Raw genomic sequence first — 27337 nt, 5'->3', positions numbered from 1 at the left:
ATAGATTCTCTGCTGTGTTCTATGCTTTTTTCAAGCCCAGCAATTAATCTTATGACCATTATTCTAAATTCTTGTTCAGTTATATTGCTTATATCTGTTTTGATCAGTTCATTAACTGTCATTTCTTCCTGGAATTTCTTTTGAGGAGAATTCTTCCATTTTGTCATTTGGCTAGTTTTCTGTCCCTTACATGTTTTAAAAGCTTGTTATGTGCTCTACCCCTGCGAGCACTGCTATATTAAAGGGGGGGTCATACACTGTCCAGGGCCTCGCCCTTCAGAAGGTGTTTTTTGGAGAGTGTTACTTGCTCTCTGTTGTTGTGACTTTGGTTATTTTATTTCCCTACTTGTAGTGGTGTTTTGGACCCTCCACCAGGTGTGCTTTGATTTGTTCCTTGGAGTAGCCCTATGGCCCGTCAGGTTGTCCTGGTGTATCCCTGGTAGCGACTCAGTCTCTTTTCCTCCCAGCTTCTTGGGGTTCAAAGTCCTTTGGCTTCAACCCTTCTTTGAGAGACGTGGGAAGTTTGGATCCCCCTACTTCTCTGCCATGTTGGTCCCTCCCTCAATACTGAGCAGTTCTAATTAATACTTGTTATAACCCTCCCATGCCCCTGTACATTACAGACAGGTAGGTAGGTAGATGGGTAGAGTTATACAGATATATAGATACATAGATTGATTTGGTTTGGTTTGGTTTTAATTAGCATTTTTTTAAGTTGTGGTAAAATACACATAACCAAATTTACCATCTTAACCATCTTTCATGTGTGTAATTCAGTACTGTTATATGTGTTCACAGTATTGAGTAACCAAGCTCCAGAACTTTTTCATCTTGCCAAACTAAAACTATATACCCATTAAGCAACAACTCCCCATTCTCCGTCCCCCAACCCCTGGCAACCATCTTTCTGTCTTTATAAATTTGACTGCTTTAGAGACCTCATATAAGGGGCATCATACATTATTTGTGTTTCTGTGACTAGCTTATGTTAATTACCATAATATTTGCAAGGTTCATCCACTTTGTAGAATGCGTTAGAATCTCTTAAGGCTGAATAATATTCCATTGTATATATGCACCACAGTTTGCTTATCCATTCACCCATCACTGGACACTTATACTGCTTCTACTTCTTAGCTATTGTGAATATTGCTATTATGAACATGGGTGTACAATATCTCCTCAAGACCGTGCTTTCAATTCTTTTGGATAAATACCCAGAAGTAGAATTGCTGGATCATGGGTAATCCTATTTTTAATTTTTTAAGGAATGTCCATACTGTCTTAAAAGCAGATGTCCCATTTTACACTCCCACCAGCAATGCACAGGATTCCAATTTCTACACATCTCCACCAGCACTTGTTACTTTCTCTGTCTCTTGTTAATAGTAGTCAACCTAATAGATGTGATAATCTCATTCTGGTTTTGATTTGCATTTTTGTGGTAGCAAATGATGTTGAGCATCTTTTTATATGCTTATTGGCCATTTGTACATCATCTTTGGAGAAATATCTGTTCAAGTCCTTTGCCCATTTTTGAATGGGTTCTTCTGTTTTCTGTCATTGAGCTTTCTCTATATTTCTGGACATTTAATCCCTCATCAGATTATGTGGTTTACAAATATTTTCTCCCATTTTGTGGGTTGCCTTTTTATTCTGTTGATAGTATCCTTTGGTGGGCAAAAAGGTTTTCATTTTCAAGAAGTCCAGTTTGTCTATTTTTTTTCCTCTTAATTCCTGTGTCTTTGATATCATGTCTAAGAAAACATTGCCATATCTAGTGTCATGAAGCTTTCCCCCATGTTTTCTTCTGAAAGTCTTATAGTGTTAGGTTTTATATTTGAGTCCTTGACCCATTTTGAGTTAATTTCTGTATATGGTGTAAGGTTCCAGCTTCATTCTTTTGCAGGCAGATGTTCATTTTTTCCAGCACCATTTGTTGATAAAACTGTCCCTTTCCCATTGACTGGTCTTGGCACCCTTGTTGAAAATCACTTGACCACATATGCAAGTGTTTATTTCTAGGCTCTCTATTCTGCCACACTGGTCTATTTATCTGTCTTCATGCCAGTAACACACTGTTTTGATTACTGTAGCTTTGTAGTCAGTTTTGAGATCAGGAAGCATTAAGACTCCAGCTTTGTCCTTTTCCAAGATTCTTTTGGCTATTTGGTGTCCCATGACATTCCATAAGAATTATAGGATGGGTTTTTCTATTTCTCCAAAAATGTCATTGCAATTTTTTGTTTTGTGTGTGTGTGTGCATGTTGTTTTTTTTTTTTCAAGTAAATGCAGGGCTGAAACTCATAACCCCAAGATCAAGAGTTGCACACTCGACCAACTGAGCCAGCCAGACACCCCTGTCCTTGCAGTTCTGTTAGGGATTGAATTAAATCTGTAGAATTTTGGGTATTGTTGACATCTTAACAGAATTAGTCTTTCAGTTCATGAACACAATATGTCTTTCCATTTATTTCTGTCTTTAATTTCTTTCAGCGCTCTTTTCTAGTTTTCACTGTACAGCTCTTTGGCCCCCTTGGTTATGTTGATTTCTAAGTATTTTTTTATTCTGTTTTAAATGGAATTGTTTTCTTGGTTCTGTTTTGTATTTTTCACTGTTAAATGTATAGAAATGCAACTAAGTTTGTTGATTTTGTGTCATTCAGTTTTACTAAATTCATCTATTCTGTGGAATCTTCAAGGTTTTCTATATAGTAGATCATGTCCTTTGCACCCATCTTATATTTTAATATTGTTTTGTAACTTTTTTCACTTAATAAATGTTTCAAAAATTTTCCCATGTTTCATTTTTAGTTACAGATTTACCAAAATTTGTTAAAACCAGGTATTAATGGACTATACAGGACAGAAGTGATTCCAGGAACAATGTGTATTGGGTGAAAACCTCAAATTCCCCCAAGCTTCCATTTCAGCAGGGCATGCTCACATCACAGATGTATCATTGGATCTGCCTTGTGAGCTGTCAGAGCATAAAGGCTCGAAGACAGGAGCCCAAACCAAAGGTCTGAAGGCCACTGAGAGGGCCGGCTACTCTCATTTGGGCCCTTCCTGCTGCTCTCTGGCCATTGCTCTTTGTTTGGACTTTAAGTTCCACATGTGGGCTCCTCCAGGAATCTTTTCCTCTGTTGCAAGGGAGGAGGATTCTACCTTACCACACCTGGTCAGAATCCAGCTTCTGAGATTGACTCTTTATTCCTGCTATATGCAGAATAATATTCCTGCTATATGCAGACTGTGCTGCAGTCGTCAGATCAGCAACCCCAGGCAGGGGACAGGGGCCAACTGTCATGGCTCCGTGGAGAGAGTGACAACGGGGTATTGTATGTGGTCTGAGGAGGGGTGCAAGAAGGTGTCCAGGAGGGGGGACCTGGAAGCAGAGCCCCAAGGAGAATGGACTTTAGTGGGTGTGCAGGGAGAGGATGCTGGCCGTTGTCATTCAGAGGATGTGACATTGCTTGGCAGCTCTAGGATCCAGGGAATGGATTACTTTCTCTTTTGTCTCTGTCACAGTACAAAGAAAGATGGAATGCAGGAGGCAGTTGGGAATTCATCTTTATCATTGTGCTGTGCCACAGTAAGGGTTTTCTAACTAGTCAGGCCATAAATCCTTTTCCTCAGCTGTACCTCAAAGCCCTTTAGAAAAAAGGAGGTCTGTTTCTACTGAGGGAATGTGAACCACTGTTTTTCTTGGACTGAAGAATCTAGTGCTAAAAGGAGGTAGGGAGCCAGCACTATGTTCGTGGCTTTGTGTAGGTGCACTACCGTATTTCTTCTGCTTTGTGGCACATCTCTACAAAAGCAAACATGGTGCCCATTACCTCAGTCACACCTTTCACCAAAGCACATCTTGATCTCACAAATGTTCACGTGTGAAATGTGACGTCTTCAAAGCAATGTGACATGGCCCCTTAATCTCTCTCAGAAGGTGCTTGTAAGGGTGACTGTGTCTTCCCCATTGTTCTGATTAAATAACTTATGAGCAATAGGGCTGAGAATTCCACCAAGGTGCATTCATTGCTCTAACCCAGGCCTATTTCCAGCCCTCAGTTCTGTCTTCCCTTGGAGCCTTAAGGCCCCCTCCAGCTTAACAGTTCCCTCCAGTCTTAACAAAAGCCCATTCCATACAGCTTTGTGGAGCTGAAATGTGAATCTGATCGTGGCATTCCTTTGCTTCAGAGATAGCTGTAGAAGATGGTCTGCTTTCCACAGTGGTGCCTTGCTGGGCCCTGCCCCTCTCCCAAGCCTCCTTTCTCCCCACACTCTGCAGCAGCTTGTCAGGCTTATTCTGCATTTCATGCCATATCCCCTCTGCCTGACATTCCCTTCCCTCCTCTTCTGGCTGACTTCTCCTCAACCTTTGGGACTCACTTCAATTGTGATTTCTGTAGGAAGGCCAAGCTTAGGTAGCATTCCACCTGTGCAGACATCCATCACTAGGAGCTTCCTGAGTGCAGAGCTGAGCCATTCACAGCTTTACTTTCCCTCGACTTAGTCCAGTAGCAGGCTCATAGCAGACAACCACCAAGGTGGATAGATGAGAAAACATCCTATTGATGCTATGAGTGGGTTAGTGGTCAAGACTCGTGCTATGACGAGTACCTGTGCAACAGAGCCCCTCTGCTAAGGTAGCCTCTACTCTGAGTGTTCTTGGGGAGTCAGGCTTGTCTTTGGCTTGCACTTAAGTGATTTTGATGTACTTCTTGAGGGGACATACAATGTCTCATATACTTAAGGAACTGAAAAGCGCTCCTATAGTCAGGTGGATACTCCTCCCTGATGGCCTTATCAAGACTGTCGCTGAGTCAGCTAGAACTTTTTTGGTGAAAATGACAAGTATGCAGATCCAGTTACCTTAGGCAGAAAAGTGAATGAATTAGCATTTTGAGTAGTCTCTTGTATAAAAAACTACCCCCAAAACCTGCTGGCTTAAAACAATAGCTGTTTTATTATTTATTTGTGATTGTGAAACCTGGCCAGGCCCAGCAGGGACAGCTCAACTTAGTTCTGCATAGAATCTGCTGGGGTGGCTAGAGCAGTTTGGGGCCAGAACAGGTCAGTCTGGGTCCTGTGCCAGGGCCTTGATTCTCACTGTTGTCTGGGTTCTTTGACCCTTTTTATGTGGCCAGCTTGGAGCTCTCTACATGGTGGTCTCAGGGTACTTTAACTTCTCACATGGCAGCTTCTCCAGAAGTCAAAAGTTGAACTGGACCTGTTTGAGGCTTAAGCTCAGAACTAGAACAGCATCACTTCAGTCACATTCTGTTAAAACAGGTCAGAGAGCCAGCCCAAATTCAAGGAGAGGAAAACACACAAGGGCAGGAGTCCTGGGGAAATGTGGTTCAGTAGAGCCTAATCAGATAGCTGCCTCCCCTGGCCTGTGGGACTGAGGTGTCTGGGGTGATCAGTGCTCAGTATAGCAAGTCCAAGGCCAAGCCCAGGTCATCGGGACTAGTTGTGCACATATGCATAGCTCTCACTGGTGCTCTGTCTCTCTACTTCACCTTTCATCTGTAGGCTTTAAATCACTTCCCTGCAGGCAGTGTCATCCTAGCCCTCCAGCATCTCCAGGAGTATCCCCTCCTAGCTTCTCCTGGAGAAGTACATTTCCATACTTGAATCTCAGGCTCTGGAAAAAGCAGCTTGTGTGGCCTTGGGCAACTTTCCTAACTTGTGTGCCTCAGTTTCCCCCTCTGTCAAATGAGGATGTCAGAACTATCTACTTCAGAGGACACTGTGAAACTTAGAGAATATCCTGGGCTGTGCTGCCTGCAGGGCTTGAGTGGCACATCAGATGCTCATTAGAGCATGTCATGGACTGGGAAGAAGAGGTCCACAGGGCTTACCCCAGTGTGACTCTGCCTCTCCTGGAAGGAGTAGCTGGCTGGTACCTCCAAGGACTGGCCCATTGCAGCTTCCTGGGAGGTCCTGAGTAGAGATGGTGGTGCTAAGGGGGTTGACACTCCTCGCCAGTGTCCTCACCATACTGGGAGACATCTGCCCTTCTGAATTTCACGAAGCTCTTAGTGGTACTAATCGTTGCCTTCCTCTGGTGTCTGGCAGGACTCTTAACCTCACTTAGTCTCAGCAGTAAGTGCCGTGGTCTGCACAGCCTGGGCCCAGAGCCCCTACTGTCCTTTCTTGTTTCTTGAGGCTTCCCTATCAGGCATTTGTCATGGCCCAGATGGGCAAGAAATCCACCTTCTTGCTACTGCTTCCCTCCCAGGTCCTCAGCCTGTGGAAAAGTGTGGCACATTCTCAGCAGCAGCATTTCAGGCTCTCTGGCTTAGCACACCTGGCAGCCACCTGACCCAGGAAGGGTGTGGTGTGCCAGTGTAGTTGTGAGTGCACAGGCACAGGGGTACCAGTTTGAGCATTCCCAGTCCTTCTCACCTGTGTTCTCAGCACCTGCCTTCTTTTACCTACTGTATATTGTTTTCTGGATTCTTCTTTTGAAGATGAAGATGGGACTAATTAGGGTCTGCCATCTAGACTATGGAAGAACAACTTGCAATAACTCTCTCTCCTCATGCCCCCGGAGTGTGCTCCACTGCTGATTCTGGCTCCTTCAAAGCTATAAGAGTACCGAGCTGTGTGGGGGCTTGTCTTGGGAACCCTTGGAGTAAAAGCTCAGATCAGACCAGGGCTGAATTTCCTATATGTTTGGGACAGCTTTGAGTATGCATGTGCTCTAGGAAGGCGATCGGTAGCCACTTGGCTAAGTTTCACCTTTCACTGTAGAGCTCCGACTCTTGAGTATGTACCTGGAGGTGACCGAGGGTCTCAGGGACCAGACTGGAGCTGCCAGTATGATGTCAGGGGCTTGTAGCAGGCTGTGTTGTCTTGGATTTCAGTAAGTAGAAGAGACGAAATAACATGTAATGTGATTTCCAACTTTCCTAGGGTTTCTCCTTGTTCTCTGAGACACAATGGGTCCCTTGCATTTGGCATACCTGCTTGATACTGGCCTTGCACAGCTGTGTTCCCCACTACCACATGACAAGAAAGAGAGCACATTTCCCTTTGTTTTGTGGAAGCTCAGGCTCAATTTGCCTGTAGGGGTATGGCTATCCAGAAGAAGGTAAGGTGAGCTGGCTGTTTCTTGGGGCCCATGCTGGCCATTGCCTTTTTGAGTACCAATATTTTATTTTCTACACTTAGGCACTAGCCCTAGCAGGATTTTGAGCTCTTAGGCAGCCACCACCTGCCTCTGCCCTGCCCCTCCCTGCCTGCACTTGCCACCATGTGATTCTAGAGCTGGTAACCCTTGTTCTGGTGTCCATGCCAACTCCTCTTGGGTAACAGAGACAAAGCATGCTCAACTAAGATACTCCTCAGCAATAGCACCTTGACTATATCAGTGATTGCTGGTATTCATCATGCATCTAATTTGTCACTAACCAAATGTTACTGAGCCACCACTCACCAGACCTATGCTAGAAGCTGAGAATGTGGTAACGAACACGGCAACAATTGACATGCCACTCTTACCATGAAAGCAGATGAGGGAGCCAGACAAATGCCCACAGGCCCCAGGCCCCAGGAATACTTCTAGTCTGCTGGGTTTCAAGCTGTCACGACGCCTTTGCCAGTCTGGTCCACCAAGCTATAGCTAGCTACCTAGCTTCATGGGCTCCTGGTAAGGTCTGCACCCTGCACTCTAGGAGCTAGTAGCTATAGTCCTTCCCCCTAGACAGACTGAACATCTGGTTGAATGAGGGCTCATTCTGTAGAGGAAGTTCAGCCAGAGGAGATGCTGAGAATGCTGACTTTCCACGGACTTTGATGCAGCACAAATGTATAGGAGGTCTTTTGGAATCAGAAGCATGATGAGGGAAGTGATGCGTGTGATCGCAGTCAGCTACTGGTCCTACCCAGCTGTCAGTGAAGCAAAAAGGCCAGGGTGCTTTATGTGTCCAGGCTGTCAGCCAAGTGCAGATCCATGGGATGGGGAGATGGCTGGAGGTATAGCCGTTGTGACTCAGCTGTTGTTGTGACCTGCTCATAGCCTTTACAACTGTGTGTCCTCAGAAGGTGGCCAGCTCTTGTCTGCTGGACATTTGTGCAAGTGCCCAGGCGATCTGTGGACTCAGTTGTTCTAGTGACAGAATGCTTTGTGCCACTTTTAGACTAAGCTATTTAATGTCACTTGGAGAGTCTTCCAGCAGTTTATACTTTAACTGAAACTGTTAGATCACTCCACCCTTACAGATAATTTATCAACAGCCTATTATTTTTTCCTAGGAGCAGTGATTAAAGATATTACTCAGATAACCACCATTTCAAAATTTTTTACTCTGTTGATATTGTCCAATGAATACAAGCCAAGGTAGATGTTGTGTGTGTGTGTTTTTTTCTTTGTTTCTAGGCAAGCCAATTTTTTCAGTTGATATTCACCCTGACGGGACCAAGTTCGCAACTGGAGGACAAGGTACGTTCACAGAGTAACAGAGGGAGTACTCACAGCCCTGCCACCTTACTCTGCTTCTCCTGGTTGTCCACTGAGCTGAAAATAGAACACTTCTGTTTTTCAGTATGGATAAGATTCCATTTAAAATGTATAATTATAATCTATTATCTGAATAGGTTAAATAAAAATTCTTTTTTGGCTCTAGTGTGCTTGCTCTGTATAAATACTTTGATAGTGGGTGTATCTTTTTAATTCCTATTCATTGAGCTAATATTAAAATCAGTTTGCATCCCCAAGCCCCAACTTATTGAACACGGAGAGTGGCAGGTGGTCCCGGGGGTAGAGCCCCAGTCCCAGAGGCTAAGGTTGGTTCCTCATCTTTGTTCTGGCCACACTTGCTCATCTGAAAAGGAGGAGGAGGTGACTGAACTATGGAGGTAGTCGTGTAGTTATTAGGCCCATTTTCTGGGTTCAGAGGAATTTGGCTGAGTTAGAGAACAAGTATGCTGTAGGCAAGTAAAATGCCCATGCCATTTGAAAATACGGTCCATAGCATTGTCAGTGTACTACATCCAGTGTTGCGGTGTCACAATAATAGCCCTGCTTAGAAAGATAGTCATTTATCAGGCCACTACACCAAGATATATATATGGTGGCATAAAATAGCATTCCCAGAGCCCAGTCCCTGGTAGCTTCACCCCAGAGCAGTGTCTTTCTCTGGCCAGCGACTCCCTGGATAAGAGTGCTTCCGTGAGTTCCAGGTCCTCAGGCTGGGTGCTGCAGAGTGGGCTGTCTATAGACTTCCTGCTGCAGGGGTATGCAGGGAGGTCTTGATTTCCTTCCTGCATGCTGTGGGCTGCACCCAGATGGTGCCCATGATGTCACCTACGGCCACTGGACTAAGCTGAGGGACTGGGTTTTTTCCTCATCCATAAGAAGAGGCATACCTTCCCACCCTTCTCAATAGAGTAAGGTCAAGAAGAGCTGTTTAGGAAATATTTTTACATAGTGGCCAATAGGCAGTTTCAGGTATGCCTTATGGTAATTCTTATCTGTCCATTCGTAGGCATTTAGTGGTTTTTACTCCTCTAAACTAGTTCAGTGAGGGGCTAGACTTTTCATTAGGTATCAGTAATGGAAAGCTTAGAAAGAAAAATCATTGCCAAGATGCACACATAAATTTTTTAGCAGAATACTGTATCACTTTATAACACTAGAACAGTAAATGCCCTCTTTCAGTTGATCTCCCATCTGCAGGTGAAAGCAAAGGGCAGATAAGGTAATGAACCTTTTTTCCTATGTTCAGGGCACATTTCATTCAGCTATGGAACCAGGCAACATCTGGGAAGGGACCGAAGTACCAACAGGGATGTGCTGCTATCCTTGGGTCCTGAAAGGGTGCTGGGACATCAACTTTTCCAGCTCTTCATCTTACAGATGAGGAATCTGGGTCTTGGGCCTGGATGAGGACCTTCTGGGAGTCTGGAGAGGTCTGTGTTAGAGGCCAGACCAGACCTCAGTGCCCTCCTGTTTTTTAGTGCAGAGTTCTTTTCAAAGTCAGGTTGGCCTCAGCCTACTACTAAATCCACATCGGTTTTGATCCCCATAAACACTTGTTTTCTTCATCTTTTCCATATATTAGTAATGCAAATTTAGTCTCCTCCAATCTAGTCCATTATGGTTTATGAAAGCTAAATGAGGACTGTGTCTCAGAGTTAATATCAAATTTCTACTTATTGCACATTGAATTATTTTTGCTCCTTCATTCCAGGACAGGATTCTGGGAAGGTTGTGATCTGGAATATGTCTCCAGTCCTCCAGGAGGATGACGAGAAGGATGAAAATATTCCCAAGATGCTTTGCCAGATGGACAATCACTTAGGTATTACAGAGTGGCCCTTTGCAGGCTTTGCGTGTTGGCAGAGTGCCCAAGGTTAGCACATGTGTTTGTAATTAGAAAGATAAGGCCCCGTGCGGCGGTAACTCCCCTCGGCCTGCTGTCTGAAGGCACAGATGTTGGCTGCACACCTGGGTGAGTTATTCGGCAGAAGACTCGGCCCGCCCACAGAACCATCTTTGGACAGTCTGCAGGTACCTCTGGTGATTTCCTGCTCATGAGTCGTTACTGCCTGATACCATGGGGCTTTGGGGCCAGCGACCTGGAAGCAGTAGGGTTCTGGGGAAGGGTGTATTAAAGACAACTCACCAAAATGTCTCAAGATTGCCACTGTGTCACTCTGAGGCCCTCTACCAGGACCCTTTTGTTGGTCAGACAGTGTTGTGGTTTCCTTTCCTACATTTAGCACCTTAGTTTCCTGCCTCTGAGCAACAGGGTGACTGTATCTGGCTCTGGTTTCCAACCTAGTTGCCTCCCCGGAGATGCTCCGTTAACAGTTATGTCCTCCCTTCCTTGACTCTGTGTGTTCTTGCTCTCCCATCTGTCTCTCAGTGCCCTCCGACGTGGAGTACAAGTCACAGGCAAGCCGTTTGTGGGCTACAACTTGGATAGTGTCCCTTGTATTGCAGGGCTCCCAAAGGCCCAGCTGTGAGTTGCTCTAACCCATCAGGGGCCAAGGAGGCATTTCTGCTGGTCTTAATTTATAAGTGCAGAACCAGTCAACCTGCAGTGCTGACAAGTTTGGAAAATCCAAATTTAAAAGGGCTACAGATGGGATGAAGTCAGAAATTTATGCTCTAACAGGCTGCTCCCCTGAAAGTTTTGGGAAGGGCATCTCAGCCTTTTTAGTACTTGCCCTCATTTTAAGAATTCTCCCTGCTAAGAAACATATCTCATCATGAGACAGCCCTTTTGAAATAATGAGATTTAGTTATCAATTTTCATGGAAACTTACCTTCTCCTATTGACTGTTTGATCCAGCACTAACACTTTTCAGGTTGTGCAGAGTGTCGCCCTCCAAACTCTGTCCTGGTCATTTGTTATTACAACACAAGTAGAATAGTATTCGAACTGGATTGTTCTTCTGGGGCTTACCCACAGTGGATGCCTTGAATAGTTGAGACAGAGTAGGTTTTATAAACCCTTTGCATCTTGCCAGACTCTGCATAAAGCAAATGGGCGTGACTATTGGATTTTCATCACCCTATTTTTTTTTCTTCCCAGCATGTGTGAACTGTGTGCGGTGGTCAAACAGTGGGATGTATTTAGCTTCTGGGGGAGATGACAAACTGATTATGGTGTGGAAACGGGCTACGTAAGCATCATTTTCCTTTCTTCACATTTTATTTTTAGAAGCTTCTTGGCTGGTCTTAATCACAGTCACCTTTTCCCACTCTGGCACTGAAGTCCATAGAGCTCCAACTTCCTGAGTAGCAGGAAGACACGTAGGCCAGGAGTAGCTGGGGCCTGACCAGGGTGTCAGGAGGCCACCTACCTGCCTGGAGACCTGCTCAGTCACCCCCTTACAGGGCTGCAGAGTTTCTACCTGAAAAGCTCATCCTGTCCATTGCTGATGTTGGTGGTTTTGTTTGTTTTGTTTTCCAAATGAAATTTTCCAACATACAACATAGGTAAACATCAAGGTGCTCTGATGGAATTTGGGGGAGGGGACCCAGAGCCCACCCTCTTTGCCATTCACCTCATTCTCTGTCAGCCTCACCCTGGGATAGTAAGGAGTACCCCTTCAAAGTCCTGCTCTGTACCCACAATGAACTAACCATCACCTAGAAAACATTTTCTTTAAACCTAGACTGAGTCTCTCAGGGTGGGTCCTGGGACTCTGTTTCATAACCAGCTCCCCAGGTAACTCTGGGGGCTAGTCAGACTAGGGAACCAGACCCTAGCCCACTGCCTAGCCAAAGTGGCCCCATGGACATGGCCATGAGAGCAAAGGCATGCTGTCTCCTTTGGTCCACTCGGTGAACTTTTTCTGTGGGTCTCTAAGAGTTCTATGGGAGCAAAGGATGTTAACAGAGGCTCTGTGCATCAATGGTGTTAACACCACCTTCATGGGGACCCACCCAACTGCTCACATGGCAGGAGCTATGAGTGCTTTCCAAGAGGGCTTTAAAAAGACTGTTGGTTTTGCTGCTTTAGTCAACATAAATAACATATTTAGTATATAATTTGGAAATCTGAAAAAAATATATAAAAGAAAATCACCATCCCACCACCCGAAGAAAGCCAAAGTTAATATTTTGGTATTTTTTGTGTGTCTTAACCATTTTCCACGCATAGATGATACCCATGTTACATGTATTCTTTTTCTTTACATACTGATATCTAGCATATTGTATAAGATGTCCTGTGGCCTGCTTCTTTCACTTAATTATATATGGTGAACATTTCACCATGCAGTGGATAGTCTTTTACCACAAGATTTGTGATGGCTATTTGGTATTTCATAAAGTGCATGGAACATAACTTACCTAATCAGCCTCTGTTGTTCACCAATTCAATGCTTTCCAGCCATTGTCTGGTTTTGCTTTGTTCTGTCTGCCATGATAAGCTGTGCTGCAGTGAGCATCTCTGTGCAGTGCCTAGAGCATGCCTGGAGTGCCTTTCTGACTCCTCTTTCACACAGGTACATCGGCCCCAGCACTGTGTTCGGCTCCAGTGGTAAGCTTGCCAACGTGGAGCAGTGGCGATGTGTCTCTATCCTCCGGAGTCACTCAGGCGGTGAGTGGGGCTGCCTGTTGGGGTGGGCGGCCCTGGCAGCTGTCTGAAATCAGCAGCAGCACCTCCACGGCCCCCGTGGACTGTTTTGGTCCTTAAAGCAGCCTTGCGTCTGGGCCGTCCCTCCCCATCACTATCGGTCACACCCAGCCTGTCCCTCAAGGTCTGTGCAGTTACCATCCCCACTGCCTGCCTCCAGCTGCATTCAGTGCCCCCACTCCTGCCCTCATGGGGAATATGTTTATATCTTCAATGTAGAATCCCCACGTTCTGCTGTTTTTCCTGGTGAACTGAATCACTACCTTCATCAGTGGATCACTAAGTCTGTAAGCACACTTTATTTATTCCACAGAAACAAGCACACATAAAAAGGGGCTCAAGGAAAAGTTTTTCACTTGACCTTGAGTAATTTCGCAAAATGTTTAATAGATTTGGAATGGAAAGGGACAGATTTGGACTGAAGAGGAAGAAGGGCGGTCAATAGCTGTCATAAGCCATGTGCTGTACACTCAGATGCCAGGGATACTAGAGGGACTATACCTCAGAATAGAAGCCTGTGGTCTTGCCCAAGAATGGCCTGAAGTGTTTTCCTAGTCAGGGTGACAGCAGAAGCCAGAAAGGCCTGACGTGCATGGTGGGTTGGCAGCATTTCACCACTGCTAGATCTTTACATACAAGGCAAGGGAGCAGCACAGAGTGGGGCTGGCTGAGTATCAAGGACCAGGACACAGATGGTTCTTGCTCCCTGTTAATGAAGGTGGCCTTTATCGTGGAAGAGACAGGAGCCATTAAAAGCTTTAAGGTATAAGAGGGGGATCATTCTGACAGGTATAGAGAAGAGCCTGTTTTAGTGGTTCAGATGAAAACTGCAAGGGCCTGAACCAGGCCTGGGATAATTGGGATAGAGAGGGAGAATGACTTGGGAAATTCTTAAGACAAAGCAAGTGAGGGACAAAGGAGATTCCTAGCTGGTGCCTACATTGCCAGTGGTGTCCTCTCTCAGGCCACGATGATAGTGGGCTTACAGGGATGGACACCAGTTCAGTGTGGTATATGCTGAGTTTGGGGAGCGGGGATGGGGAAGAATGTCACAAGATCCATTGGAATTGAGCCTGGAGCCCTGGGAGAAAATGGGACAAGAGTGAGAGGTTTGGAAGGCATCAGCTATAATCTGCTGACAGGATATGCTCTGCAAATACTCTACAGACATGTTAAAGGTGAACAGACTTACCTCTAGGTGACTATAGATTAATTCTACATTTTTGAAAACTGACAGAGTAGCATTGTGTAATTGTTGATAGCCATAAAAACGTGTAACTTAACCTCACTTATTCACAGTTGCTCTATCTAGTTGGGCTCCTCTGGAACTTGGAGAAAGTGTCCATGCAGGTGTTCAAGTGTGGGGTAAGGCCTCAATGAGACCTTTGATGGGTTTCCTAACCTGAGACTTGGGCTGAGCCATAACCTCGACTTCTCTCCAGGGCTCTCCTTTACCAGGCAAGTAGGGTTGCCCAGTTTCAGCAGGGTTACCCACTGCTTATTCAGTGGTCCTGATAGCAGCGGTGGGCAGAACTGTTGGAAGAAGAAAAATCAGTGGGAAAGCAGAAATAAATAGAAAACACTGGGTTTTAAAAGCAAAGCGTGAAAAACATACACTTGGCATACTTAATAGGGGGATAGGAAGAAAAGACCTAGATGAAATTAGAAGTAAAGGGTCTAGAAAAACATTTAACCTAGAGGGGAAAAAAATCATCAGAGTACAGCATAATGTTTTTTAAACTAAAAAAATAAAATAAAATTCCAAAAAAATATATAATCTAGAAAATGCAAGTTTTCAGAATTGATACCATAAGGTTAAGGGAAACTTCTTAAAGTAGTTAACCAATGAAGAAGTTGGAGTCATCAGAAATGACTCCTAATACTAAATTATTTGTTGACTTGTTGATGCATTGTTTCAAGCTTTTAAGAAAATTATTCCAAAATGTAGAAATATTTATTCTTCAAAGGAAGCTATATAACTCTGGGTTTCTAAAACTTAACACACACACACACACACACAAAGCATAGATGAATATGAAAAAAGATAGAAAAATAAGAAACATAATGCAGGTGAATTTGGTAACTTTGGAAGAATTTTGTGTAAAAGTAATCTATTACTCTTAACAACATACTAGGAGGTTAAATAAGAAAAGATAGTTGGGGAACCTGGCTGGCTCAGTCAGTAGAGCATGCGACTCTTAATCTCAAGGTTATGAGTTCAAGCCTCACATTGAGCATGGAGCCTACTTTTAAAAAGACAGTCTTCTTAGGAGGTATTCTGAAAGGAATATCAGATAATTCAGCATCAATTTCTAAAAAATGTTTTTAAAATGGCCATAGGAAGTTATTTCTTTAACCTGAAAGTGTCCTATGTCTTTTTCAAACCAATGGCAAATATTATAACTCACAGTTGTTAGAACTTAAAAAACATTGAAAAGTACTTAGGACTAATAAAAACAAGTCATTGGATTGGTCTTCTATAAGAAAAAACTTTTTTTAATTTTTTTTTTAACGCTTATTTATTTTTGAGAGACAGAGCACGAGCAGGGGAGGGGCAGAGAAAGAGGGAGACACAGAATCCGAAGCAGGCTCCAGGCTCTGAGCTGTCAGCACAGAGCCCGACACGGGACTCAAACTCACGAACCCTGAGATCATGACCTGAGCCGAAGTCAGACACTTAACCAACTGAGCCATCCAGGCTCCCCAAGAAAATTGTTAATTATTCATCTTTCATTAGTAATAGCAAATTAGAATATCTAATCATAAAAAGAGAACTCTTATACAGCAGGAACAAAAGTTATAAATACCCAGAAATAATCTTACCAAGAAATATATGAGGTCTGTAAGACTTAAACTACAAACCTTTTTTGAGAGAGATAAAATGACCACTTACTTGATAAATGGAAAAACTGAATAAAATAAAGATGCAATTTTTTCCTAAATTCTTTTAACAAATATTTATTGAGCACCCAGTATGTTCTGAGTACTGTTCAACCCTCAGAGAGTTTACATTCTTTTAGAAGAGACAGACAATAAACTAGTCATGTCAGAAACTAGAAGTTAAGTGCTGGGGAACAAAATAAGACGAAGTTCTCGAGGAGGCCACACTGAGAAGGTGACATGCAAGGGGAGACCAGGTAGAGGTTAAGGGACAACTGTGTGCACATGCAAAGAACTTACCAAGCTAAAGGAATAGCCAGGGCAACAGCCTTGAAGTGTGGATGTGTGCTTGGTGTATTCAGAGAACTAGGACACAAGGAGTGAACAGGGGAGGGAAGCAGGGACAGGCCTTCTAGGCCTCTAGGAGGGGCTCTTTGAGTGAGATGGGAAGGCTCAGTAGGGCTTTGAGCAGAGAAGCAAGGCCTGTGGCAGCTGCATGGACTATGGACGGCACTAGAGAGACCACTGATGAGGCTGCTCACATAATCTTGGTGAGAGACGGTGGACCTGGGTTGTGGCAGTGGAAGTCACAAGGAGCAGTAGTCAGAGGCAGAGTTCCTGGTGGATGGGATGTAGGGTATGTGAGATAAGCAAAGGAATCAGGACGGCTTCCTTGACTGTGGCCTGGAGGGTGGTAAGGATGCATATGCCATCACCTGATGGAAAGTGTGTAGGTGGGACAGAAATGTTTGCTGGGGGAAATGTTTAGAAATGCTTTGGGGCATGTTTGGTTTGCATTGTCTAGCAGGGGTGTAAGTGTCCTGCTGCATAGGCATTTTGATATGTGAAAGTTGAGTACAGGGGAGAAGCGTAGGTGGGACTGGAGGCCAAGGGTAGAGGTTGGGCTTTGGGGTGATGAGGAACAAGTGAAACAGGCTGAGTCGGAGAGGAGGCCAGTTTAAGACAGTGGAGAGAGCATTTGAAGGAAAAGTGGTTAAGCAGTGCATCACATGTTGCCTGGGGGTCAGGTAAGGATGAGGATATTGACCATTGGACTTGATGGCATGGAGGCTGCCCATGGCCTTGGCTACTGCTGTTCGTTTTGGTGTTGTTGGGTGGAAGACTCATTGGAGGATGCTCAAGAAAGACTGGGATGGGGAGGGGAGGAAATAGCTAGATTGAACCAGGCTCGGTTTTGTCAGGCACGTGTGAAAACACAGGAGAAGAGCAGAGGGTTATGGTGGACTCTAATCCGAATAGGGAGACAGCAGAAGGCCCATAGCACCTGCAAGCCCTGTTGGAGTTGAGAGGGAGGGAGCTGGAAGCACTGGGTTGATGGTAGGAGTGTGGGAGGGTTGGAATGAGACCAGGGAAGAGTTGCAGTGATCTGTCAGGGAGGGTCTCTGGACATGACTGGGAATGAGTGCCTGAGGTAGTAGAAGCCAAGGTCACTGGAGGAGGCTGTGAAGTTTAAGGATCCAAGAGCCTTGTGTCAAAACAAAACAAAAGATTATCCTCCTAGAATCAGCAAGGATGATGATGAGAGTTTCTGGAATGACATGTGACCAGAAATATAACTCTTTAAGTGCAGGAGGGTGTCAGATATATGTAGATGTGCAATGGGAAGGAGAGGGAGTGGTATAGTCTGAAGACTGAAACTCCAAAACAGGGGTTTAGGGAGAAAATTATGTCACTTATGTGGATTTACAGCATAACTTAGCAGTGACTCTGAAGGGCATTCGGAATTATAAGGAAGGTTGTGGAAGAAAACATTCAAAGCTTCAGTGATTTAAAATGTCATGGGTTTGGGACCAAAACTTAACCAACATGGAAGTCAGGTACATGTACCTAACAACTTGATGTATTGTGAAGGAGGTATCAGTTATCAATTATGGAGATTCTATCACAAGTGATAGAATAACCATTATACAGTTTGTGGATGAGGGGAGAGTAATATAGAGCTTCACTAAGTACAGCATGCACTGAAATAAATTCCAGATATTAAAGAGAGAAACATTGTAAATAATTAAAGCAGAAGAAAACAATTGGATTGTTGCAGAAGAATTCAATATTTATCAAACCTCTAGCAGAGAGAGTATTTTTGAAGGTTAACAGGCAATAAAAGACATCACTAAGGAGAATAACAGACTTTACGTCATAAATCGCCTGCGGTGTTAGGAAGTTAAAACTGATAGAATTTGCAGCTAATGCCTGTATTATCAATAGTCTATGAAAATTGCTAAGAAAATGAAATCTCCTTTCTGGAATTCTCAGCTGACTACTTCTCTGCTCTAAGACTTAGGTACTGCGGTGAAATTCTGATGTTTACACATTTGCCCCTCCTGGCCTGGAAGCTCCTAGAGGAGGTTCCTATTCCTCATTTTTATAGGCACTACATTTGTGTTTGTCAGACCTGCTGCACAAAAAACCTCCCAACAGACGAGAAAGGAAGAAAATAGTCTAAGAAGACAACTTTGTTAGACAAACATGTGAAAAATCTTCACTTTCATTACTAATCAAAGTGAAGTTAAAATATAAAAATGTACTTCATAAGTTAGAAGGGAAAAATCATAACCCTCAAGCTAATAAGAGAATTTGAAATGGACATTCTGCTTATAAAAGTGTAAAGTTCTAGAGGTCTCTGGAATGCAGTCTACAGGGTTAAGAGAGTCTAGACTTAGGAAAACCTTTAGGCCTTCTACCCAGAGTCCCACTTTGCCACATCAGTCACAAGAAATAAACCAGAGTGTAGAGAGTGGCATATGGCTGTGTGTTCATTAGCATGAAAACATGGAAGCCAGTTATAGTTCATTGTTAAATTAGGTCTATTTATGGTAGTGGATGCTCTCAAAGACAAAGGACGCAGGGGCGCCTGGGTGGCTCAGTCGGTTAAGTGTCTGACTTCGGCTCAGGTCATGATCTCACAGTCTGTGAGTTCAAGCCCCACGTCGGGCTCTGTGCTGACAGCTCAGAGCCTGGAGCCTGTTTCAGATTCTGTGTCTCCCTCTCTGTCTCTGACCCTCTCCTGTTCATGCTCTGTCTCTCTCTGTCTCAAAAATAGATGTTAAAAAAAAAAAATTTTTTTTAAATAAATAAAAAAAAGACAAAGGATACAGAGCAAAACAGGAGAAGCCCTCAGGATCACATAGGCTATTAGAATACTAAATGCATGGGGTGGCTGGGTGGCTCAGTCAGTTAAACATCTGACTCTTGATTTCAGCTCAGGTCATGATCTCACAGTTCAGGAGACTGAACCCCTCATCGGGCTCTGCTGTGACAGCGTGGAGCTTGGTTGGGATTCCTTCTCCCTCCCTCCCTCCCTCCCTCCCTCCCTCCCTCCCCCTCTCTCATGCACACTCTCTTCCTCTCTCAAAATAAACATTTTTTTAATTAAAAAGAATACTAAGTGCAGCACACTAGTGTGTATGCTGTGTGAAATACCAAGTACAATACCATGTGGGAAAAAATGCATTAAGCTGTCCCTGAAGATTTTTTTTAAAAATAGAAAAAAACAAAATAGAACTTTTGAATATTTTGCTTACACATTTTAAAAAGTCCTGTGAGGAGAGGACTAGAAAGCTGTTAACTTGACACCGTGTTTCTGTTTCTTCATCTCTCATCAGCCATTCTCATACCTAGCACTGCACCAGGCACAGAGGTTAGAAAAAAGTCACACCTGGATGGCGAGATGGGCCTGGTCATTGTCACTGTCACAGCTGATCTATATCAATGCCTTGGTGTGTGCCTGGCACCGTGCTACAGCACTTTTTCACATTTAATCCCTGTAATAACCCTCTGAGCTTAGTTTTTTGTTTTTTTTTTTTAATCTGCATTTTACACATGAGAAAACTGAGTCACAAAAGAAGTGAATATGAATAATTGTGTTTGGGGGCTCTGTAGGGGAGGGATGCTCTGGCAGGATCTTGGAGATGAGGTCTGGTTCGTGCGAAGGGCCTGAAGATGGTCCCACTCATTTGGTACCTATTGAGCGCTGTGTGCCAGACATTCTGCCAGGTGCTGTACCTGTAGTGCTCAAAGGGCTCTCAGGCCCAATTGGGATCAGAGAAGCAAGCTTAGTGAGCCTGAGGCCACAGACCCAGCAGGTGTCAGAGCCAGGGTTCTACATAGCCCCAACCTCTCAGCTATGATCCTCAGTTGCCTCATCTGTCAAAGGGGTGATTGAGGTCACTTGGATGCTTCAAATGTCATGACCAATTCAAAAATTAGTGGGGAAGTTTTGCAGATTGGTTTTTAAGAAATAGTCTAGTTATGATCTCAAGTTTCCTCAGACATGGAATGCTAGGGGTACCGGCCCACTTGGCAGACAGGCGTTGCTGAGTACCCCCCTAGCCAAGTCTGTGCACCAGGTAAGAGACTCACTACCAGCCCTCTGTCTTCCAGATGTAATGGATGTAGCATGGTCTCCCCATGATGCCTGGCTGGCCTCGTGCAGCGTGGATAACACTGTCGTCATCTGGAACGCTGTGAAGTTCCCAGGTCTGGGCCTCTGACTGGGTGGTGGCAGAAATGGGCCGCTCATCTGGAGCAGCGTGGGCTCTTGGTCTCCTTAGGCTGGTGGCAACAAGTGTCTCATAGTGGATGAGGATTCACATTGTCTTGTCAGAGACTCCATTCTTTTGTTCTGCATCATTGACATTTGTTTAAGGTTTTAAAAGAGGTTTATGTTAAAGAAAATTATAAATGAGTGTTAGCATGGATGTGCTGCAGATCATGAGGCTGATAGGATGGCATCGCATGTACTTGGGCACCTGGCACCCGCACATACACATAAGCCCTTGAGGGTATGGCTTCCCGCCACTGGGGTCCAGCCTTCACTCAGTTGCCATCTACTCTCTGAAGCCTTTGAGCACATACAGCCTAACAAATCCAGTTTTGCAAAAGATTGTTTTTCTTATTAATGTGTTTAAAGTCACAACAGATGGCATAACCTGGCATATCACTGCAGATTATAACTGGTAAGATACATATCCTCTTTCTGCTAGTATCTGGAATATGTTTTCTTCATGGGCTAAGAAGCATCCCCCGTGACCTTGATCCAAGTCATATTCTCTCTTTATAAGCCACCAAGATGTGTAGGTCCATTTTCATCCTGGTCATGGAGTGCTGGAGTAGTATTTAGATTATAGATCCTTAGGATGTGCCGTCCCACACACCTTTGTCTCAGTGATGACTTACAAAGGACTTTTAGCACGGTGCCCTTTCCCCTGAGCTGTCAGGCCAGCTCCTTATGGGGGAGCTGCCAGGGAGGTTCACATCAGAAATGCTGATGTCAGAGCCCAGGTGGGCATGACCTTCTGTTCAGAAAGGGAAACCACTGGCAGAGCTACCAACTACAGACAAGTCCAAGAGGCAGAATTTGCCTCTGGCCCAAGCCTGTGTCCCTGCTTGCCTGCCCTTTAGGGGGCTCATGCATCGTGCCTGCCTCCTGGGTGCAGTCCTTCCTTCAAGTTGCTTTGCCTTGATAGAGATCAGATTAGGGGGCTCTTCTGCTTGTGCCCAGGGGTGGGAGCTGACGAAGGTAGACTCCTGAGGTCCCTTCTCTTGGCTAACCATTCCATAGCCCATGGATTGCAGCTCATGTTTAGACAGACTCATCATTTTCCCTTAGCTAATACCTTTCCAATCTCTTCTTTTTCTCCACAGAAATTCTCGCTACTCTGAGAGGCCATTCTGGGTTGGTAAAGGGGTTGACCTGGGACCCTGTTGGTAAATACATTGCCTCTCAAGCTGACGACCGCAGCCTGAAGGTGTGGAGAACGCTGGACTGGCAGTTGGAGACCAGCATCACCAAGCCTTTTGATGAGGTAAGGATCCAGCCCAGGGAGCTTGGTCCATCAGCCCCCACTGGCCTCAGTGCACAGAGGAGGAACTGGCTGGGGTCCAGACCTCATGGGTGAATGCGGAGTTCCAGGGCCTGAGCAGACTGGTCAGGGTTCTCTGGGGCAGGCCCTCTGCCCCAAAGAGTCAGATGATGAAAATCTTTCATTTCTCAGATGGTATTAAATGTCCAACTTTGAAGTGAGAAAAAGCTGAAGAAAACCCCTTAGCAATGCTCCCTCACCATTGTGCCACACAGGTGGAGGAGACCCTCTCTTTTATTTTTCCTAACTGTGCTGTGGCTTTGCTCACTGACTTGCACTCTGCAGGCCATCCAACATCTTTCTAGGCTAGCGTTATGAGTACAGTGTGCACAATGTCTAGAGGTTGAACTGCAGTGACTTGTAAAGTATTTTACTGTCTCTTCCTTTATTTGGGTTCTCATTTCATATGGAATCAGATCTTAAGTGCCTACTGTGCGAAGGGCAGTATTAGGTAAATGAAATGAAAGTGGACTAAGATGGAGTCTCTCCCTTGAAGCTTAGAGCCTGGTGGGAAAGATAGACTTTCACATCAGTTGTGAGCATGGTGGTGGAGTTGTTCAGAATGTGCAGAAATAGCCCAGGAGCAGTGATCGCATCAGGGAAGGCTTCTCAGAGGAAGGGCTGTGAGCAAAGTTTTGCAGGAGGAATAGACGTTCCCCCACGGTTCAGGGCTGGCTGTAGAAGGAAGGTGGAAATCATGTATTCCGTTTTCCCCAAACCAACAGCACCACATTAGCACTGTTATTCACCCTACTTAATCTTGCCCTTCTTGGCTATAGTCTGGAACAGGGGACATGGGCCTTCATGCCTTTTGGGGCTCCTCCTCAAGGTTCCAGTGACTAGTCAGTGGGGTCCCACTAGCGAGGCTCCTGTGGGCAGTTATGGAAGATGGGCAGGGGTGTTTGGAGTCCCAGTGGGAGCAGACAGGACTCCTCAGCCTCTGGGGTCAGCCTGTCCTGCCTGGGCCTGTGACCCAGCTGGAAGTTGAGGCAGATGTGTCACTGCATTCAGGCCCCACCTTGTCCTGCCCTCTTCTGGGGCTATGAGGCCAAGATCTTGACTCTTAAGTCTTTAAAACTGCCCTAAGCCAACCTTGAGCTTTAGGGGGCTGGTTTTATGGCCCATATCATCTTACTTTGCAGTAATAATAATGTGGAAAGATGTCTCGTTTCAGCCCTAGACCAGGTCAGGTAAACAGTGCCTTTCTGCTATGTGTTTTATAGTTGATATGGACTTTATGAAGCTCTTCTCCTTTGCTAGTAACACCACCAGGCTTCAGTTGAGGAGGCAGGCTCGAGAGAGCACATAGTGGCTCATGGTTACTGGCTGCCTCACAGAGACTGGCTCCTGAGGGTCCATAGGACTCTTCTTCCACGGAAGTGAATGTTCTGCAGACCTCATGTGGTAGGGTTAACATGCTGGGCAGAAGAAAGAGGTCGGTGACCAGATAGATTTGACCCATGCAGAATTGAGAGTTAAAAGAGGTGGCTGTCCTGCAGATCCCCTGAGGCCTATGCCACTGTGTGGTGTTCAGCTCCCGTAGGGGAGTGTAGGATGCTGCAGCTCCCAGTCTCATCTAACAGCACCTTTTTTGTTACATCATCTGGAGAGACTGGAGTTACAGCTATTCATGTAGCCAGAAGCTTGGGTACATGCTCCGCTATCATACATTTATAAATCAGAATTCACCTCTATTCTTTAGGCCACAGTGTTGGTCACACAATTGGCTTTGAGCTCCTTCCAATTGCAGATGTTTCTTTCAGTGTGGAGGGACAACCCATGTGTTGCGGCTCAGCTGGTCACCTGATGGGCACTACCTGGTGTCTGCCCACGCCATGAACAACTCTGGCCCCACTGCCCAGATCATTGAACGGGAGGGCTGGAAGACCAACATGGACTTTGTCGGGCACCGGAAAGCTGTGACTGTTGTTGTGAGTGTGCTTAGCCTCAGCCTGGGAGGTGCCTTGCCTCAAGGCTGGGTCAAATGTGGGACTGTGGTGGTGGGCTCTGAGAGTCAGCACATGCCACATCCTTGTTTCATTTTAAATACTTACGTTTCACAGTTTTTGAAGTGATTTTACAAAACAATATATATTCACATGTTTTAATGAGTATCACCAAAATCAATCTGTGATTGGGAACACTGTAGCTCCACACTAGCCTTTTTACACATTTGGGTCAGGTCACGGTGCTCAAGCTTGCTGGTCCTGACAAGTGCCCCACGAGCCAGACTCGGGAGCACAGGTGCAGTCCATGTGCCTGTTGAGCACATGTTCCTGCACCCCAGCACTGGACAGTCATAGCTATGAGGCCGTGCTGTGGATCACCTGAGTCTGGAGTTGCCCCGCCCAGTCAACATGGGAGCCAGCAGATGCGGGCTACTATTAACGAGGATTTTCTCAGCACTGGGCAACCAAAACGAAGAAAATAAGTTGGTGGGCTAAAGGTTGGTAAAAGTGAAGGATCATCCAGGACTCTGATCTCAGTTTTTTTGTATTCCTTAAAATGGGCTCATCCTTACCATTGTTTAAATTCATGATAAATATTGTATATTGTAGTTTAAAATATTTATAACTTTTATACAAATAAAATATTACTTCCTTAATTTTTTTTTGTATTAGAGCCCACGTAGGACTTTGTTCAAAGCCAGGCCCTTGTTACTAAAATATTTGAAAAATCACTGCTTCGGGTTAGCACGGTGCTTCCACATGACTCTGTCAAGTGGTCCTCACAGGCACTGTTTAAGAGTAGTTTTGTGAGATCATGGTACTGAGGCCTCTCAGCCAACCCAGGGTAGCCAAGACTCAAGCCCAGGATGCACACCTCCAGGTTCTATGTTTCTGGTCTCTCTGCACCTGGCTATTCTTGCCTAGCCTCTGGGATTAGAACCCCTCTGGGCCAGGCCAGCTGACCTCAGGCTCCCCGGAGCCACCTTTCCTCCTCAGTTGTCCTGGCGTGGGGATTCCAGCTCTGACTCTAGAGTTCCCACCCCTTTCAATTCAGGAATGTGGCAGGGAGCTCTCTGTGTGCTTCCAGCCTTGCCAAAAGCAGCACCCAGGTTACACTGAGGATAAACCCCAGAGTGCACTTTAGCGTGACTTAGCCATTGTCCTGGCCAAGTGAGATCATGCGGGGCTGATCAGCATCTGCTAGTTTTGACTCCGAGCAACAACTACAGTGAAGGGGAAGGGATTAATGGAGTAGACATCTGACAGTCCCATTGACCTCTGTCAGGACCTTATCCCTAAAGCCACATCCTGGAACTGGCCTTGCCCAGGCCAGGAGGAATTCAGAGAGCAAGCTTCAGTAGCTCCCATGCCATCAACCTGGCTGCAAGCCCAGAAATGTAGAGTTGGTAGAGCCAGCCTCAAATCCTTGTCTCACCACTTATCATTGGGTGACTTGGCCCATGTTTCCTGGCCTCTCTGAGACTCCATTTCATCCTCAGCAAAATGCCTCCTGGGTAGTTATGAAGATGAAATAAAGTATGCTGAGTGCCTGGGGCTGGGAGAATGTCAGTGTGGGTTTCCCACCAACAGACTGGTATTGTGCTATATTTCTGATACTGGGCATAGGGTTTGTGCTTGATGCTTGATTAATTATTTTAACATTTGTTATTTGGTTTAGAAATTCAACCCAAAAATCTTCAAAAAGAAGCAGAAGAATGGGAGTTCTGCAAAGCCCAGCTGCCCATATTGCTGCTGTGCTGTTGGCAGCAAGGACCGTTCTCTCTCTGTCTGGGTGAGCCCCCACTCCTTCCCTCCCCACCTCCCCCACCAAGACCTTTTGTGGCTCCTGCAGGGCAAAGGAGAAGGAACTGGTGAAGGAGGCAGAGCCCAGAGGCTTGGAGTGACTCCCCTACCCTCTACTTTCAGTGGTGCTCAGTGTGTGTTTCTGCCCCAGATCTGGGGTCAGGCCCTCTCATTACCCCAGGAGGAAGGAAGTGCTGAAGACTAGGCTTGGGGTGAGCTAGGAGAGGCCACCCTGAGCCCCAGTCAGAGCAACTCTTATGTCCAGATTCAGGGAATACCTTCAGTTGGCATGCTATGTTTGCTTCCTTTTAGAAAAACTTTGTGTCCTTATATAACCTACAGCAAATGTATTCACCTGAAGTATACAGGTCAATGCATTGTCATACATGTTTACACCAGTGTAACCACCACCCCAGAACCCCTCATCCCTGCCCAGTCAAGAACCTACTTCCCAACACCCCTTGGCCAAGGCAGCCACCCCAACAATGTCTGTCACATTGATGAGTTGTGCAGTGTTTACTTTTTATGTCCTGCATTGCTTTCACTTAGCATAATATTGTTGAGATTCATGTGTGTTGTCGCATTTAGCATTAGCATTTAGCTAATTTGGCATTAGTTTATTGCTAACTAATTACAAGTTCCCTGTAAGCAGAGTGGACTTATAGTTGTAGACTTGAAGGTTATCCTCTGGCAGCATTTATTACAGTTCTTTGTCACAGAGAAATTGATTGCTGTGTGTACACTGATTTTTTTTTTTTTTTAGGCCCGTATTCATGTGACATTTCAGAACCTGAACCCTACCATAGGTAGTTCCAGGTGTGTTCTTCCTGGGCTCCTTCTGGCCTGGAGTTTCATTTGTGGTGCTTTACCCAAAACATCACTGATCATATATTCATTTTCTTAGAATGCTGAGGTCAGATGTTCAGAAAGGTTCCAGATTTCTGAGTGGTCTGTAGGCACATTTTTGGGAGGAGAGACAGTGCTATTTTTTTCTGGAAGTGGAATTAGAGTAAGGACAAGAGTCTTCTTGTGGATTCCAAGTAGTTCAGACTCCCTTTCCTCGGGACTAGGGTGGCCACAGCAACTCTTCCCCTATAGAAGCAGCACTTGATGGGAGCCATGCAAAAGGTGTTCCCTCCCACCCACCGCACTGTGGCCCCAGGACCTTGTCAGCAGGGTGTCCAGACACTAGTATATGAGCTGTGGGAACAGGGAGACAGCACATAGCCCAAACTTTGAGTGACTAGATATAAGTGTGCATGTGGTGAATCTTGTGCAGTCATCAAAGACAGGTTTTTACAGGGTGTTTAATGACATAATGTATTAAATAAAAAAGTTATCATGTGCCAAAGAATAAAATATTTGCACAAGAAAGACCGAAAGAAAATAACTCATCCAAGTGTTAATAGTGGTTAACTTTAGATCTGGATTGAGGGCAACTTAAACTGTTTTTGGTGTTTCTGAACTATCTGCACATACTTTGTAGAATGAGCCCGTGGGATGTATGTAACCAGTTATACCCAGCTTTGCATACGTATGTACCAGAACTCCTTGGGCCAAGAGGAGATGTGCTGGCTTCTCTGAGGCTGTTTTCCTGTCCTGGGCACTACTTTTGCTGCCTCATCTTCTGCCCAGGCCTTGGCATCCCATCCCTTGCTTGTAAACTTCTGCTCAGGTCATGGTCTTTCTGGAACCCCATTCTCCCTTCTAGATTGTCCATTTA

General features: G+C 45.1%; 1 protein-coding gene across 5 annotated transcripts in view; it reads left to right on the top strand.

Moving 5' to 3' along the window:
- LOC106983596 (protein HIRA) overlaps positions 1–27337 on the top strand; it is a 104936-nt gene that overhangs the window by 25736 nt on the left and 51863 nt on the right. For 2 of the 5 annotated variants that reach the window (XM_027049623.2, XM_027049622.2), the window contains 8 exons: positions 8387–8449; positions 10200–10310; positions 11550–11640; positions 12970–13064; positions 20382–20477; positions 21645–21805; positions 23626–23793; positions 25490–25603. In XM_027049623.2, coding sequence (XP_026905424.1) covers positions 8387–8449; positions 10200–10310; positions 11550–11640; positions 12970–13064; positions 20382–20477; positions 21645–21805; positions 23626–23793; positions 25490–25603 — 899 coding nt within the window. Of the gene's footprint in view, positions 1–8386; positions 8450–10199; positions 10520–11549; positions 11641–12969; positions 13065–13319; positions 13388–20381; positions 20478–21644; positions 21806–23625; positions 23794–25489; positions 25604–27337 lie in introns of those variants that run through there. The other 3 variants (XM_053206325.1, XM_053206324.1, XM_027049624.2) reach the window with 3 other exon arrangements.

Source organism: Acinonyx jubatus, chromosome D3, assembly GCF_027475565.1.
Source record: "Acinonyx jubatus isolate Ajub_Pintada_27869175 chromosome D3, VMU_Ajub_asm_v1.0, whole genome shotgun sequence".
Classification (NCBI taxonomy): domain Eukaryota; kingdom Metazoa; phylum Chordata; class Mammalia; order Carnivora; family Felidae; genus Acinonyx; species Acinonyx jubatus.
This window is presented reverse-complemented; position numbering and strand designations above follow the sequence as displayed.